This window comes from Brassica rapa, chromosome A03 (genome assembly GCF_000309985.2).
Source record: "Brassica rapa cultivar Chiifu-401-42 chromosome A03, CAAS_Brap_v3.01, whole genome shotgun sequence".
Lineage (NCBI taxonomy): Eukaryota > Viridiplantae > Streptophyta > Magnoliopsida > Brassicales > Brassicaceae > Brassica > Brassica rapa.
Genome location: NC_024797.2, coordinates 23,099,203 through 23,114,654, shown reverse-complemented (window position 1 = coordinate 23,114,654; position 15,452 = coordinate 23,099,203). Strand labels below are relative to the sequence as shown.

General features: G+C 32.7%; 4 protein-coding genes across 5 annotated transcripts; 2 read left to right on the top strand and 2 right to left on the bottom strand.

The window, feature by feature from the left end:
* Positions 1 to 45: 45 nt before the first annotated feature.
* Positions 46 to 1,697, top strand: LOC103860726. The gene is made up of 2 exons (XM_009138385.2): positions 46 to 1,002; positions 1,300 to 1,697. Exons 1-2 carry the CDS (start codon positions 744 to 746, stop codon positions 1,359 to 1,361), a joined length of 321 nt encoding a protein of 106 aa, XP_009136633.1. The 5' UTR covers positions 46 to 743; the 3' UTR covers positions 1,362 to 1,697.
* LOC103860725 (prosaposin) lies at positions 1,671 to 3,391 on the bottom strand. 2 transcript variants are annotated; one of them, XM_009138383.3, is made up of 6 exons: positions 3,140 to 3,391; positions 2,943 to 3,044; positions 2,579 to 2,727; positions 2,306 to 2,503; positions 2,162 to 2,227; positions 1,671 to 2,061 (listed from the first exon to the last, which is right to left on the bottom strand). In XM_009138383.3, the coding sequence occupies exons 2-6, from the start codon at positions 3,031 to 3,033 to the stop codon at positions 1,918 to 1,920; spliced, it is 648 nt and encodes a 215-aa protein (XP_009136631.1). In that variant the 5' UTR covers positions 3,034 to 3,044; positions 3,140 to 3,391; the 3' UTR covers positions 1,671 to 1,917. The 2 variants fall into 2 exon arrangements, with proteins under 2 accessions (XP_009136631.1, XP_033144809.1); XM_033288918.1 differs by having other exon boundaries at positions 1,685 to 2,061; positions 2,943 to 3,048; positions 3,127 to 3,242.
* Positions 3,392 to 3,869: 478 nt separating this feature from the next.
* LOC103860724 (G-type lectin S-receptor-like serine/threonine-protein kinase SD2-5) lies at positions 3,870 to 5,714 on the bottom strand. The gene is made up of 2 exons (XM_009138382.3): positions 5,242 to 5,714; positions 3,870 to 4,998 (listed from the first exon to the last, which is right to left on the bottom strand). The coding sequence occupies exons 1-2, from the start codon at positions 5,650 to 5,652 to the stop codon at positions 4,009 to 4,011; spliced, it is 1,401 nt and encodes a 466-aa protein (XP_009136630.1). The 5' UTR covers positions 5,653 to 5,714; the 3' UTR covers positions 3,870 to 4,008.
* A 5,423-nt stretch (positions 5,715 to 11,137) lies between these two features.
* LOC103860723 (short-chain dehydrogenase reductase 2a) lies at positions 11,138 to 14,969 on the top strand. Its single transcript, XM_009138381.3, has 2 exons — positions 11,138 to 11,365; positions 11,523 to 14,969. Exons 1-2 carry the CDS (start codon positions 11,277 to 11,279, stop codon positions 12,334 to 12,336), a joined length of 903 nt encoding a protein of 300 aa, XP_009136629.1. The 5' UTR covers positions 11,138 to 11,276; the 3' UTR covers positions 12,337 to 14,969.
* The last annotated feature ends 483 nt before the right edge of the window (positions 14,970 to 15,452 follow it).

The window sequence follows — 15,452 nt, the reverse complement described above, 5'->3', positions numbered from 1 at the left end:
GCGGCTCTAGCAGCCGTAACATCAGCGGCTAGCCAGAGGAAGAAGAAGAGCCTCTCTTATTTGACTGCAACGGTGAAGCAATCTTGTTTCTCACCGAAAGCTTGTGGCTTGCATGTGTTGTTGCTGCCTTGGAGCACTAAGCACAGGATTTGTGGAGTCAACAACGCATTTTCGCAACCAAAGTTTATTACAAAAGATAACTAGTTTAAGTAAAGTTCTTGTTGTTAGACTATTATATTAAGGTGGTTAATAACACTATCATGTATAAACATAACGCCTTTTAGCCAACTTGAAAAAAAACCTTAAATCTCTGAGAGTTCAAACACATGTTAACAAATCCCTATAACCACCGAATAACATGTACTAGTCTAATGTTTAAGAATTAGAATTATTCTTACAAAATGTTAAGAATGGCACAAGGGATGTGTGTGTAATGAGATAAAAATATCAATCTTTAGAGGACATGTGTAATGTAATATATGGGTACACCGTACACTACAAGTTACGAGGTACGTGTAAGAAGTACATGGCTACTTGTCTCGAATAGTAGACGTGTCGTGTCTTTCAGGATTATCTCAGACCCTTTTTGGATAAACATATTGTCTTTCTTTTGGATATATACAATGTTTGTTAACACTGTACTTGATTCAATACAAAACATAGTCCATTTATTTATTCAGTGCTTTGGCTGGATAAAGAGGTTACTTTAACCAGGTGTATAATGACACCGCCATAAGGAAAAAATGGAAGAGGGATTACCAGAAGCAGACAACCTCTCACGTATCAAACAAAAAACAGAAGAAGAGGAAGAGAAGGGAGCTAATGGTTATGGTGGGGTTTTGAACAATCTGATATCCAACTTGATTGGTACAACAACAACAACAGTAAACGACAAATCTGGTGAAAACATGCCAAAATCTGAATGTGAAGATGAAGATCATGAGAAGAAGAAAGAGAGTTCAGGTGCTGGAATCTTGGAAAATATTATTTCTCATCTGCCAGGTACGCCTTTGTTCAGTTTCAAGACATAAACTCCATATTTGGTCCTGACACTAGGCGTATGTCTATTTCTCATTTAGGATTCGGCTTACATGTTCCATTTGTGGAAAGTATTCACCATATAGTGTCTCTTCAGTCTTCACTCCTGTAATTAGTTGGATGCTTCTGTGAAATCTAGATGTTTAGCGTTGAATCTTTTAAAAGAAATAGTGTAAGCTTTCAAGGTTTGAAAAGGATTTGAAGTAGTTAATTAACTTGGTTTTTAATTATAATAAGAACCTTATTTGTTGTAAAAAGCAGACGATATTGAAGTTCCAACGACAGGGGAAGCATCCATGCTGATCCACTCTGTGATTGACTGAAGAAGACTTCAACCACACGTCATTTCCATCGTCTCTGTTGCTAGGACTTGTGATTTTTGTGCTTCTCAGTTCTCTTAGAGAAACTCTTTGTTTTGTTTTTTTTTGGCTTCTTTGTGAATTTGAAATCTTCTCCAGAGTCCAGGCTAAACTTGAATCCATCATGCACTTCTCTTGTCTATTTTTCAGCTCTTCAATCAAAAACAAATAAATAACTCTTTTTTAATTTTGACGTCAACAAATAAATAACTTTTAGTTAAATAAATCTATCTATAAATGTTGTGAAGGCAACAAAAAAATCAAGTTAAAACATGGAACAAAGAAACGTGAGAGTAAAAAGAAGAAAAAGAGTATATTTTGGTAAAATACAAGCAGATGGTGATGTAGATACAATTGTAGCAAACGATCATTATTTACACAAAACGCAAAATAAACAGTTTTTTAAGGAGAGTCTTGTGTCTAAATCCAAGTTCACAAAGCCTTTGGGACAAATTCTTATGGACAAATACACGAGCAACTTTTTTGTGTTCCTACCACCACCACCACCGTTTTAAAGCATTCAAGAATCCGCCAACCCTGGCAGCCTTAGAACCGTTTGCTTGTTCGGACACGCGCGTAAGAGTGTGCAGATGTCGTTTTTCACAAGAAACTCCTCTGCATTTACGAGGATCAAAGGTCCATACTCGAACACCAACTTCTTGCACTGTCACAACATAAGACACAACAAGACTTTAAAAAATGAGAAAAAGCCTACGCTAACTACTAGGATCATGCAATTGAATTCTTAAATATTGGATCCTAACCTTCTTCTCGTATTCATAGTTTTTGAACGATTTGCATCCCTTAAGAAGCAGCTCAATTACATCCAGCTGGATAATCAAACAGAAAACAAAGTCAGTAAGGCTCAACTACACAAATCTTGTAGTTACTACTAGTTTCTACTAAACCTGTGTGTCAGGATCTTGTAGTTTGATGAGAATCTCAGAAACAGTCCTGTGGCAAACACCGCAAGTATCCTGACGAGCTTCTTTAACAAGAGCAACGACGTGACCACAGAGATTCATCCTCTTGCAGAAATAATGAGGTTGAAAGGACTCGAGATGCAAGAAGAACAGAGGGAGATAGTAGTCAACCAAAGTTATACACTGCATCAAAATTCAAAACACACTTTTGTTACTATTATATACTAACACACAGAAGAAACAGAAACAGAAACAAACCTGCTGCTCAAATCCGCGGATAAGGGAACACCGATCATGAAGGTCCTCTAGTATCTGAGTCTGTGTTTCGTTTTTCTCAAGGTAGGTGAGGGCAGAGGTAACATACTCCTCACAAAGAGTGCAAACGTTTTCATTCTTGGTAACTTCCTCTGCGCAAAAAGAAAAGTCTTTTGAGATTTTTAAGACCATCCAGAGCTTTCATTACACTATCTAAACCCATTCTTACAGGGATGACGAGATTGAAATATTCAATTAATGTCTAGCCGAAGCCATAGAAGCCAACTCTTTCATTTAAAAAGCTGAACTTTAAGGTGCAAATCAATCAAGCATGAGTAGAGATGGTGTTTTACTCGAGATTAGTTACCTGAGAGGGTGGGGTGAAGGAAGGATCTAGCGTCAGAAAGAAAGGTCAAACCCAGCAAGAAAAGAACAAAGGTTCCAGCTTTGGGTCCCATTGATATTAATCCTGGGGAAAGGTTAGAAGATTCGAAGTGTAAGACTCTTTACCTTCTGAGATCCAAAAGAAGATTCAACCGGGGATTTAAAAGAGAAAGCTTTTACCTTTTGTCTGAAAAATCGACAGAGAGGAAGGAGATGGAATGAAAAAGAGTTTGCAGATCCGTCGAGAATTGGTCGAGATGGCGTTATGATAAGAGCAGAGAAGGTCAAATAATAATGAAGAGAAGTTATCTCTAACGACAAGCAATTATCCCTCCACGTCACCTTGATAATTCGAATATTCCCAACTTAAAAACTATTTTATTTTTGGTTCCTTTACGTTTTATCAACTGAGAGCTGGAATTGGATGAATGAAATCTCTTTTGTTTTGATCTTCCCTTGATAAAGTCAGAACACAGAAGCTGTACGAGTTCTTAAAGAAAAAGAAACCAATCTGTTATTACAACAGTTATGTGTTCTATTTTAAGTTCAAATTATCTTCATTCTTATTGTTCTTGTTCTCTTTGTTCAAAACTTCACAAATAACTTCTAGAAATTCTTTTTTAGGTAAAAAGAAAATCATTTTTTTAGGATTATAAATAAGGATCTAAGGATTTGTAAATTATTATTCACATCATTGATAGAAAAAAATTTGAATAAAGATGTTTTGTTTCCTCTCTAATTTCTAGTTTCTTGAGTTTAATTTTTGTGGTTTTTCACACCATTTTTCTTCCCTTCAGCACTTCTATCTCTTCCATTGTTAGTCTTTTCAAGAACCAGTGTATACTGATGACCTCCTCCTATCTTCTGACCACTACCATTTCCTCTGCTTTCATTTTCACTTTCTTCACCATATAACTCATTTTTTTATGGAATATAAACTTCAAAAAATAAAATTTTCTACAATTTGATCTCAATACATTACAACTTTTTTTTTATATGTCAACCTATAAAATGGTATCAAAGTTTGCATGTGCAACAACTCTGAAAATCTATTCTGCAATGGGCTCTTCCTGAAGCTGTGGCTGTGGCTGTGATAAGCTCTTCCGTCGCTTCCTAATGTAATAAAAACCAAAACCAGACAGAAGCAGCAATATGACCAGAGCATCAATCCCTCCAACTAACCCCACAACCCATTTTCTCACATTAGACTTCTCATCACTCAACCTCACTCCTTTAGGTATCTTCACCATATAACTCAACCCACTCTCTCTCTCAATCTCCTTAACACCCATCACAACCCCATACATCACACAACTCTCTTCAGAGACAGAGTAACTCGCCCCTCTGCACTCACAGTCTTTCTTACACAACTCCTCACATCTTTCTTTGCTCACGTTCCTCGCCTCAGTACCGTTTCTCAGCACCGTCGTGACTCCTTCTAGCTCAACCATCTCGTGATCGCATAGCCTCTTCATCGAAAGCCATTCCTCCTCGTTGCTGTTGCAGTCTCCATTGCTCATAACTTTAATGCAAGAACAAGACTTGGAAGATGTGCAGATTCCATATGGTTTACACGCTACAGGAAGATCACACGTGTTGCTCAAAGCTTGAAACGTTGCCTCGAACTTTCCCTTGTCCGGTTTATACGAGTAAAGACCTAGATTACCGGTTATGTTTCCAATAGCCAAGAACCTGGTCAAAGGTTGCTCTATTCTCCCTATTCTATGGCTGTTATCATCAAATATGTCAAGACCCTTTGCCCCTAATCTCAAGAAGTTGACTGTTTTGTTCTCTATAGGTTTGTACTCCCAGTAAGAGTACTTGAGCTTGTCCAAGTTGAGGAATAGAGCAATCTTGTCGCGTAGAACTTCAAAAGAGTAGAACATAGTCGAGTCTTTTGGGAATGAAGTTAGTTGCGTAGCCACGTCTAGTCTCTGGCCACTCAACATCACATCTGTTGGGAAGTTGAAACTCTGCCACTTGATCATATTCATAGCATCAAGCAACACTAGATTCCCCGTGCTTTGTATCTCCAACCTCTGCAATATTTTGTTTTCAAACACATAAATATTATTCCATTTTTTACTCCAAAATAGACTAAGTTTTTTACTAACATTTTTCTATTTTTGAGTACAAAACGAAACACTGGACAAAAAGTAATTAGATTACTCTATTTTGAAGCGAAAAATAGAGTATAATTGGATATGTTATAAGTTTACATGTTCTGTCTTTTAAAAAGTGATTTTCTTCAAACCAATCTAATGTTGTAATGTTTTGTATACCTCAATGCCTTGTCCTGAGGTTCCACTCCGCCATCCAACGCGCTTATTGCTTCTCTTTAACCTCATGTCTCCATCTTCTGTGAGCTCGAAGATGCATTTGTTAGAAACATACATCTTTGTGTAATGCCCTGAACTCCAAACTCTTACATCTCCAAAGAAAACTTGGATAGAACACAAATATCGTCCCTTATATTCGCTTGATTCCATCGTTAATGCGGCTTTGAAACTGGGTTCTCTTCTTGATGATGTTTCTGTCTCCATTATATAAGCTTTGCCAATAAATCCCGGAGTGTATTCTATAGGAGCAGAGAGTGGCAGAGTAAAACCAAGGTTGATATCTGATTTGCAGTGACCTTGGAGTTTAGAGAATAAGCAAATTAAGAAACTGAATGTAATGATCTTCATCACCATATCATGAGATGTTTCTTCTGTTGTTGATATTTGGAAATTTTTGGGAAAAGAGGAAAGATGATAAGAAAAAAAGAAATTTTGGTATGAGTGTGTTTTTCTCTACACTTTTGCTGGGAAAAATGTTTTTTTTTGCTTACATGTTGTCATGGTTTTGTTGTTTGTGGAGCCTTCTTGTTATCCTTAACTCTTTCTCCTATATTTGGTATTAATTTTTGTTTTACTTAAAAAAAAAAAAATTTTTAGCAACACTTACTTAAAAATGTTTATAGATTAGTATTTCTCAGTTTTTCCACTTATTTGTATAGTTTGATCTATACTATTAAAAGAGAAACATTCTGAAAAATCTACTTATGCAAGGTTGTTGGACCCTTTCATTAGATTTAATTTTTATTTTGATCTTATCGTATATATTTGTAACACTACATTACTCAATAATATTATTACGTATATTTATCCGATTTTTACTGTGAGTTAACCACTATAACAACCACATATGTTTTTATCTTTAATTTAAAAGCACTACTGCAACCGTATATATTGCAATGTAATAGACATATTCTCTTATACATATCCCTTCTTAATTCTAACACATTATATTCTTCTTAACTCTTTGTTAACAAAATCTATAAACAATATATTTTCAACTTCTGTAACCTCCTCACCAATATATTCCCGCATTGCAAGGTATTTAAATGAGTATATCACACATAATCCTTTTTAAAATATGTTGCATGCGATTTATTAATTTAAAAATACGTTTTTATTACATTAATAATATAATGAACTTCTTTGATTAAAAACATATTATTGCATTCTATCAAGAACAATAAATGACTTTTTATGGATATTCAAAATAGCGATTTATTTTATAATTCATGAATAATTGCATATAGAGTTATTAATTATTTAAAATTAAAGAATTATATTGTAACGACACACGCATAATAATATTAAATTCATTTAAGCCTATTAATAAAGTTAATATTATACATGCAGAATAATGTTATGCATTCCAGATATCCTTTATAAATGACGCATGCACAACAATATTAAATTCGCTTAGACCTATTAATAAAATTAATATTATTCTCACGTCTATTTTAGCAATCATAAATTTAATTTTATTAATAATCGTAAGCATATAATTTTACTTTTAAAATTCAGGTGTCCATTTGATTCCCTGTCCGGTTTCAATTTTCCGGTTTTAAAGATATATGATATGTTATGTTATTTATGAAATTCAGTTCACTTTTTCTTTCGGTTTTTTTTAGTTTAGTACGGTCCGATTCGCGTCAAACCTATACACTATATTATATAGAAATTCATTTAAAAAAATTATTTAATTTCAAAAACAAATTTAATTTCGAAAACAAATCCGCGCTTTTTAAGCGCGGGTCAAAATCTAGTAAAAGTTTAATAAAGCATGCGAGCAGGATATGATGCATGATTTGGTGTTCCACAGGCTGTCTTGTCTATGTAGGGTTCTGCTTCTGCATTCCACATTTTTATGACATGATAATATTAATACTAGTTTTTTATTATTGCATACACAAAATTAAAATGGGTCATTTAATCTTTGAATGTAAAAAGATATATATATATGTACGTTTATTATTTTATGGTAAAAATATTTGTGTTCATTTTCTATTTCCATTGCAAAGCGTAAAAGATAATAATTAATTTTCTCTTTGGGAGTAAAAAAAATAAAATTTCTCGTAAAAAGAGAAAAAAATCATGAGTTATTAGTGTGGTGTTTTCTAAAATGTACCTAACGTAAAGTAATAACCGAGACCAATATGAGGTATGTTGTACACGGGGATAGATATCTGTATAATATGTTCTTTTTGAGCGTTTAGAACGAGTTTAGTCTGTCGCACAAAAAAAAAGAACGAGTTTAGTCTCGGTAATGTCTCATACCGAAAGTAGAGTAACATCTGACATTACTTTATAATGTTTAGAGATATGAATTTCTCTAATCATAGCCAACTGATTTTAAGTTAAAGGCTTATGAACAACGGGTTGCTAACAGTAATAGTTTTGAAAAAGTTCATATATGTAAAGTAAAGCAGGTATAAGTTGGGAATTAGGTGAGATTTGTTTAGTGGTAATAATTTAGTCGGACTAGTTAATATATATGTTTATTTGATTTTCGGCTTTAACATGGACCACGAGCAGTGGCAATCCCTGTCTCTATGCTGTTAGGTGCAAAGTAATGATGTCAGCAATGCGTATACACACCCTGGCCTCCAAAAATACTCAAAGCTTATAGGCTTCTACATTTCGGCCCACGCATTATCCATAAACGCAATTTATATGAGATTTATTAACTTCTACTATCTCACTTCTTAAATGACAATCTAAAAGATGTTTTGTACTTATTACATACATACGTTTTTGATTAACTACCGCCGTTTGCTGCGAACAGAGGAGCCCAGAATATAGCTGTTAGTGCTTTAAAAGATGTTTGGTTTCAGTCTTATGTTGCCAGGGGCTCTCCCAGATGGTGTTCTTAATGTTTTGAGGTGTTGCTGTTGTTATAAGTTTACTCTTTTAGAGGTATGTTTGTATGTTTGATCCTGAACTTTGGTTATTTCAATGAAAAAATTTAGAGAAAAAAAAAAAAAAACTACCGCCGTGAAACTTTATTTACTTAGTATTTTCTAAAGTTTTAACGTGTTTTATAATAAGATTGAAAACTACGAATAGATATCCAATGTCTTCGAATATTTCTAAAACGCAGCACAATTTATGATAAGCTATGATGACTTATGTGCCATGTTCAATATTTGAGAAATGGCCCAAAGTTACAAATTACACAAATCGGCATACAAGGCGTAAATCATTAATTGAACTCAACCGGGCTTCAGCACAGCTAACATGCAATAAATGGCACGGAAGGATTCTCGAATAAGTGGGTGTTAGTGGACTTAGATTTCTATAGAGTTTGTTGATTTTAAAAGTTGAGAGATTTGTTAAATTTGGAAAGAGATGTAGAGAATTTTGTATATTGTGAAAATCTATGAAAATAAAGTAATGTAATGATTCTAAGAATTCAAGGTAAACATGTAGTATTCTCAAAATCTTAATTTGTGAGTTAAAATGATAAGAATTCAACTCCCAATAACACTTACTTTAATAGATTTGTAGAATCATTAAAATCTAAACTTTTTGAATAACAAATGATTTTGTATATAATTATAGAATCATCAAACCAATAACAATAGATTTTAATGAGAAGATGAGAATCTATAAACCAATAACACTAGATTTAGACTCATTATAAATCTCATTCCCACTAACACCCCCTTAGACTTCTGTTTGTTTTGATTCCATAATAAACTTAAACATTTTGGAGGCCATTGTAAAAAGTAAACAATGGCTGAACTTTTTATAATGTATGAATCCCTTTAGACAACAAGGAAACAGATTTCGTTGAGCTGTTTTTCAATTTTTTTTATGCGATATATATACAATAAGTTATTCACACTATTTATTTATAATAGAGAATTATTGAGAGGCTATGTATATGATTCGATCTTAAAAAGATTTGCCGTAGCTAGACTTATGTTAATCTATGTTTAAATTAAGATTAGGTTTTCCTTATGATCGAAGTCATTCACTTAACAAATATAGTTAAGTGGTCCAATGGTTCATATATTAATTGCATTAGCCGCAATGGTTCCATCAAACTACACTGCACATAAAAATATATATACATTGACTAAACACGCTCAGCGCGCACGCAAAAAGAAATCTGATATATTGGTCAGTATACTCAAAATTCAAAAACTATGTAGTAAATTAACACAAGTGGGGACTAATAAAGTAAAGAAGATAATTACGGTCTAAGATTCAGAATCTATTGTTTACAAAGCACACAAAATAAACAAGATTTTATTCAACTAGCTATAAAATTAGGAGTAGTTGATCGGATTTGTATCCTAGTAGACTAGTAGTTGTGCATCATAGTCATCGTCCAGGACCATGTCCAAAAATGTGAATGTGCGTTATACATGGTAAATGTCTTGACGAAAACTAGCTAGAGAATAGTTTTGTGTTACTACTTTGGTATCAGCTGTTATCTTATTTCATTTGCATCCATTTAATTTGAATAATAATAATAATTCACTCTCTCATGGATTTAATTTTTAAAAAATTAAGGTTCACGTTGCAGGTTTGATACCCATTACTTAATATATTAAAACAATATAAAATGATTAAAAGGTTTCTGAAAATAATTAGTTTGTAAAATTAATCATGATATAACTAATTGAGTTGAATAATAAACGAAATTTAGTATAAATTTGTTGTTAGAGACGAAAACACATAATTAACACATGATGAAAAAGTTAATTAGAAAACAGTTCGTAAAATGGAGCTCTTATTATATATAAAAATGTATAATATACTAGCGTTAGTATAAATTTTACTGATAAAGATGGGAAAACACATATAACATCAGATGAATAAGACGATGATACATATTTAGTATACTCACTTAGTACTTAGCTCGAATCAATCAACCGGACGACGACACCATTGACCCATTGATTTAAAAGCATCAAGAACACCTGTATTTAAAAATGTTTATATGGACCTCAAGTTTGGTGATTTTTTTTTTCCTTTTCGGACATATATTGAGCTTATGTAACATTTGATTTTAATATTGAAAAGCCTATTGATATTCACTGTGAAGTATCTAACCTTACTCCCATTTTTACTAGAATCCGATATGTTGCCACACATCACCACCAGTCATTCGAATCTTATAAAAGACCTTCACATCTGGAGAACCAATAGAATTGTTAGAACTTTAAACATATAAAACTTGTGTTTCATACAGTCTACCTAATTATATAGTTGCTTGATGGCTCTGATCCGCCAACAAAATGATGTCCATTTTCTTGGGCATTTGCTCTATATATCACTATCTCCCAACATACAACCACCAAAAGTTTTAAAACGTGTATTTTTGATGAGTGGAGTATTTTGAATATAGTAATTTTCGTGAAAGCACATAAAAGTATGAATATGAGAGAAAATTCTAATATTTTATTGTGTTTTTACGGTAACATTTTAAAGTATATACCTCGACCCTTTCTATATGGTTGATGAGGACTCTCGTATATAACTGCAGCCTCTGCATTGCCAGCATAACAAGTACTACTGGCTAGATCTCAAATCTAATTACTAATGTACTTTATAGATTTTTCTGACATTAAAGCTGATATCAAATCATCAATGATACACTCCAAATTTATTTTGTTTCTAGATGGTTGCGTTTAATTTTGTTTTATACAGAGATCACAAGAGTTGACCTAAATAAGTTTATTAGTCTCTCTTAAGTCTTAATCAATTTAGTTTCTATAATTTAGAAACATTCATCCAATAAATAAATATAATTTGTTGTCTTTCCTATCTGTTAGCATTTGTGAATACGAAATTATTATTTAGAATGATTCCAAAACTTGAACATGATTGGTTGTTTCACACTGGTTCGGAACTTATATTTCGTACACATACACACTTGTATAAATAGGTGTAGATGTATGCATCTACTACTATTCATTTCAACGCTAAGGTACAAATCTCTTTCTATCTCTAACTCTCACTAAAAATCCGCCATGCCGGCTCAAGTGATCACTGAGCAGACCTTTCAATCCCTCCACGACACCATCATGGAGGATACAAATTCAACTTTATTTCATAAGAGGTACATATCTATATTTACATACATGTACATGGTTTGTCCGTCTGGTGAAAAATCATGAGTTATAAACACAAATATTATCAGTACACGTGAATTACTTTTAGTTTTCTAACATATAGTAGTGTTGGTCACATCTCATTTCCTATAATACTTTCTATAGGTTGGAAGGAAAAGTAGCCATCATAACCGGAGGCGCACATGGGATCGGCAAAGCAACCGTCAAGCTATTCGCGAGACACGGTGCCACGGTGGTGATCGCTGACGTGGACGCCACAGCCGGCTCCTCCCTGGCTAAATCGATCTCATCATCCCAAGTCGCCTTCATAAGCTGCGATGTCTCGGTCGAAGCTGACGTGGAAAACCTAGTGAACGTGACCATCGCACGTTACGGTCGGCTTGACGTGCTATTCAACAACGCAGGAGTTCTCGGGGACCAAAAGAAACACAAAAGCATATTAGACTTCAACGCTGAAGAGTTCGACCAAGTGATGCGTGTGAACGTGCGAGGCGCAGGGCTAGGCATGAAACACGCGGCACGTGCCATGATCAAAAGAGGCTTTAAAGGTTGCATAATCTCGACGGCGAGTGTGGCCGGCGTGATGGGTGGAATGGGCCCACATGCTTACACGGCGTCGAAGCATGCGATCGTTGGACTTACCAAGAACGCAGCTTGTGAGCTCGGGAGGTATGGGATTAGGGTTAACTGCATATCACCGTTTGGAGTTGCTACGTCCATGCTGGTGAACGCGTGGAGGAAGACGAGTGGATGTGGTGACATGGAAGACGGTGATGATGTAGAGGAGATGGAGGAGTTCGTGAGGAGTTTGGCTAATTTGAAAGGAGAGACATTGAGAGCGACGGATATAGCTGAAGCGGCGTTATATTTGGCGAGTGATGAGTCAAAGTATGTTAATGGACATAACCTTGTTGTTGACGGGGGTGTTACGACTGCGAGGAACTGTGTTGGTTTGTGATGATATGTCTCTTCTCTAATTAATCTGATAATTAACTGGATTTGGTAAATCTTTTTGTTCTTTTTTGTTTGTGTCTTTGAGTTGTTGGAAATTGCTGGTGAATCAATAAAACAGTGATTTTAATCATTTGTATATGCCAACGGTACCTTTCTATTTTTGTCGGCAATCGATTAATGACATTATTAAGTATTGCTGATTCAAAATTTATTTATTTATTTTTTATTTTTCTTTTGGAAAATAAGATTCAAAATTTATTCTTAACTGATTTTTATATAAGTTACATTATGTACATGGTGGAGCTAGTTTTTGTGAGGGGGACATATGACCCATGTGATTCTTTATAGAAAAAGTTTACTTGTACTTTGAGATAAAAAAAAATGACGGAAATGTAGCTTTATTAACCTACATAAAATATGCTTATTATGAAATTGACCTCAATAAAAGATTTAGCTGGTTCCACTATATGCTTAATTATTAAGTAGCGTTATAAAACGTCGAAAATTTAGTTTCTTCAGCAAATCAAGAAGTAAAACTAAGTCGCTGTCAAGTATACTCCAGCGAATTTGGCTTTAAGCAATTTAAGTCAAGGAATGACAGTTGTTCTTAATGCTCGCTTAATTTATGTAAAGCTACGTATGTGTAATGCAAGGTAGCTTCCCAATTAATAACTGCGAAATATATATATATATATATATATATATATATATATATTAAACATTTGATCCCTACCCTATTAGGTTAGTCTTAATATTCGTTTACGTCTTTAGATAAGTGTATAGTTTTAAAATTTTAGAAAGTTTGTTAATTAAAACGCATTTTGAGAAGAAACCCAAAAAAGCGACCGACCGATTCAATACTTGTTCTAGGAACAATTCTTTGGAAAATAATATAGTACTAATTATTACTAATATAGTAATTAATAAGTATAGTTGGAAGTATGGAATACGAATCTCTTGGACCAACTCAGAATTTTATACGTGTTTTGTCACGTTGAGGTTCACCAGCAACGAATTTTACTTTATCTTATGTGAAGTTTTTAAAAATAGAAGTTAATTGGCTTTTATAGTCGAAGCTAAAGGTTTGAACTTATCGATATATTTAAATGAATGCAAGGCTGTATTGGGCTGTAATACATATGATATCAACGTAAATATTAAAATCAATAGTAATTATTGCGGTATAATCGTTACACTAAAATTGAAAAGTTCTAAGAAATGCACGAAGTAAAGATTGGACGAGTATGTGATCAAGCGATAATGAAAAGAGTACGAGATATATCACCACATTTCAGACATAAAAAACTAAATCATATTTTTCTGGTTATTCTATGCAAGTATGGATTACTGTTTTTCGGTTTATTTAGATATCCAGGAAAAAAAATCTATTTGTGAACTGCATTTTTTATTTAAAATTATGTATGTATCTTTAATAGATTTAGATTAATCTTTTCTGGTTGTAAGCTTCAGTCAGAAACTTCTAATACTAATTAAGGTGCATTACTCATTGCTAAAAGTGCCTTTTTTGGTCAACGGCTATATTCTTATGTTGCAAGAGGTTAATCCTTTTTGGCTCAAGAAAACTTTGGTTAATGATCTTGTACCTACATGATTAGTCGGTTGAAACATTTTGACTCCTCGCTTGTTTGAGGCATTTTGGATTTATCTTGTAACCATATCTCTCAGACTGACATCTTATTTATAATACCAGTGAAAAAAAAAAGATTAATCTTTTTAGTTTACAGAAAAAAAAAGAGATTGGTTCCCAATGGTCAAACACATCTTTACACTAACACTACTTTTATTAAAATAGAACAGAGCAGGAAAAAAAAAGAACAGAGCAGGAAAGTGATATAATAATCTGAAACCATCACTTTAAGGACGATTCGGTTTCTTCGATAACCTTTTTTTTTTTTTTGAGCAAATCTACTATTTGACTATATGGTCTACTATTCACTTTTTAAACCATAATAAAATACTAAAAAACAAGAGCCATGTTATCAAAACTAATTAATTTTGTTGATTTTTTAGGTAGGTCATTTTTTTTTTTTGAAAAGCGGTAGGTCATTTCTTGAGGTGTTCGAATGTGGAAACCTCTTCAACAAAGAGTTGAAACCATGTTTAGGATAAATAAAATCATTGTAAAATTAAGTCAGTTTTCACTTAGCATGTACTTATCCCTTTGTTACAAATATTTCTTGTGTTAAGATTTGAAAAGTTACCAAAATATTGGTAGTTTAGTAATGGTACAAGAAAGTTAAATCATTTATAATCCGAGTCCAAATTACTTTTGGTATAAAATTTATTTATAAAAATTAGAATATTTCAAAAATGATTTTGTTTAAAATCTAAACACAGAACTTCCATTTTATAATATAAGATTTGAAAGGTTTAACTCTGATTTTCTTAGAAGTGTAGATAAGCTTAAGTGTTTCACTGAGTTTAAGTCTAAAGTAAATAATAATTATAATATGGATGATTGGTTGAATTTTATCTCCGTTTTTAGTTTTATTTATTTTTAAATCAATAACTTTACTAATTATTATGTAACTTTATTTTTTTGAAATTATAGACTACATCAAATTTCTATTTATTTTTACCAAACATGATTTATCTTTATTTGTAAAACTACAAACACAAAAAGTTCAAGAATTTTTTTTCTATGCATATTAAGCAAAAAAAAACTACATCTTTATTATTTAGGCCGTAAAATCTATAACATAGAATATATCATCAATAAAACATCATTTATTTCTATTTAATACTCAATCTGTACCATTTTAAGTGGTATTTAATTAAGATTTTTGCACAAATATTAAAAAAAATTAAAATTTTATGAAATTTATCTTGGTTACATAAAATAACATTAAATAAACTAAATTAAACCAATTAAAAATATAGTATTTTATAATTGGTCACAAATTTAAAACGATATTAAATTTTATCTTGAATAGTGAGAACATCACTTATTATGAAACAAAATAAAATAAACACCACTTAGTGATCTGGAGGGAGTATACATTTTTACTATTATTTTAATAATTTTTATTTACTTTTGAATATTTCTAAATTATTGAATTTTTAAATAATATAAATTTATTTATTGATTACATTAAATAA

Coding starts and splice junctions, on each gene's coding strand:
- LOC103860726 (XM_009138385.2), top strand. CDS start 744: ATGGAAGAGGGATTACCAGAAGCAGACAACCTCTCACGTATCAAACAA. Junction 1,003..1,299: donor TATTATTTCTCATCTGCCAG/GTACGCCTTTGT, acceptor TGTAAAAAGCAG/ACGATATTGAAGTTCCAACG.
- LOC103860725 (XM_009138383.3), bottom strand. CDS start 3,033: ATGGGACCCAAAGCTGGAACCTTTGTTCTTTTCTTGCTGGGTTTGACC. Junction 2,504..2,578: donor TCCGCGGATTTGAGCAGCAG/GTTTGTTTCTGT, acceptor ATTTTGATGCAG/TGTATAACTTTGGTTGACTA. Junction 2,062..2,161: donor ACTATGAATACGAGAAGAAG/GTTAGGATCCAA, acceptor ATGTTGTGACAG/TGCAAGAAGTTGGTGTTCGA.
- LOC103860724 (XM_009138382.3), bottom strand. CDS start 5,652: ATGGTGATGAAGATCATTACATTCAGTTTCTTAATTTGCTTATTCTCT. Junction 4,999..5,241: donor CCTCAGGACAAGGCATTGAG/GTATACAAAACA, acceptor AAAATATTGCAG/AGGTTGGAGATACAAAGCAC.
- LOC103860723 (XM_009138381.3), top strand. CDS start 11,277: ATGCCGGCTCAAGTGATCACTGAGCAGACCTTTCAATCCCTCCACGAC. Junction 11,366..11,522: donor TCAACTTTATTTCATAAGAG/GTACATATCTAT, acceptor TACTTTCTATAG/GTTGGAAGGAAAAGTAGCCA.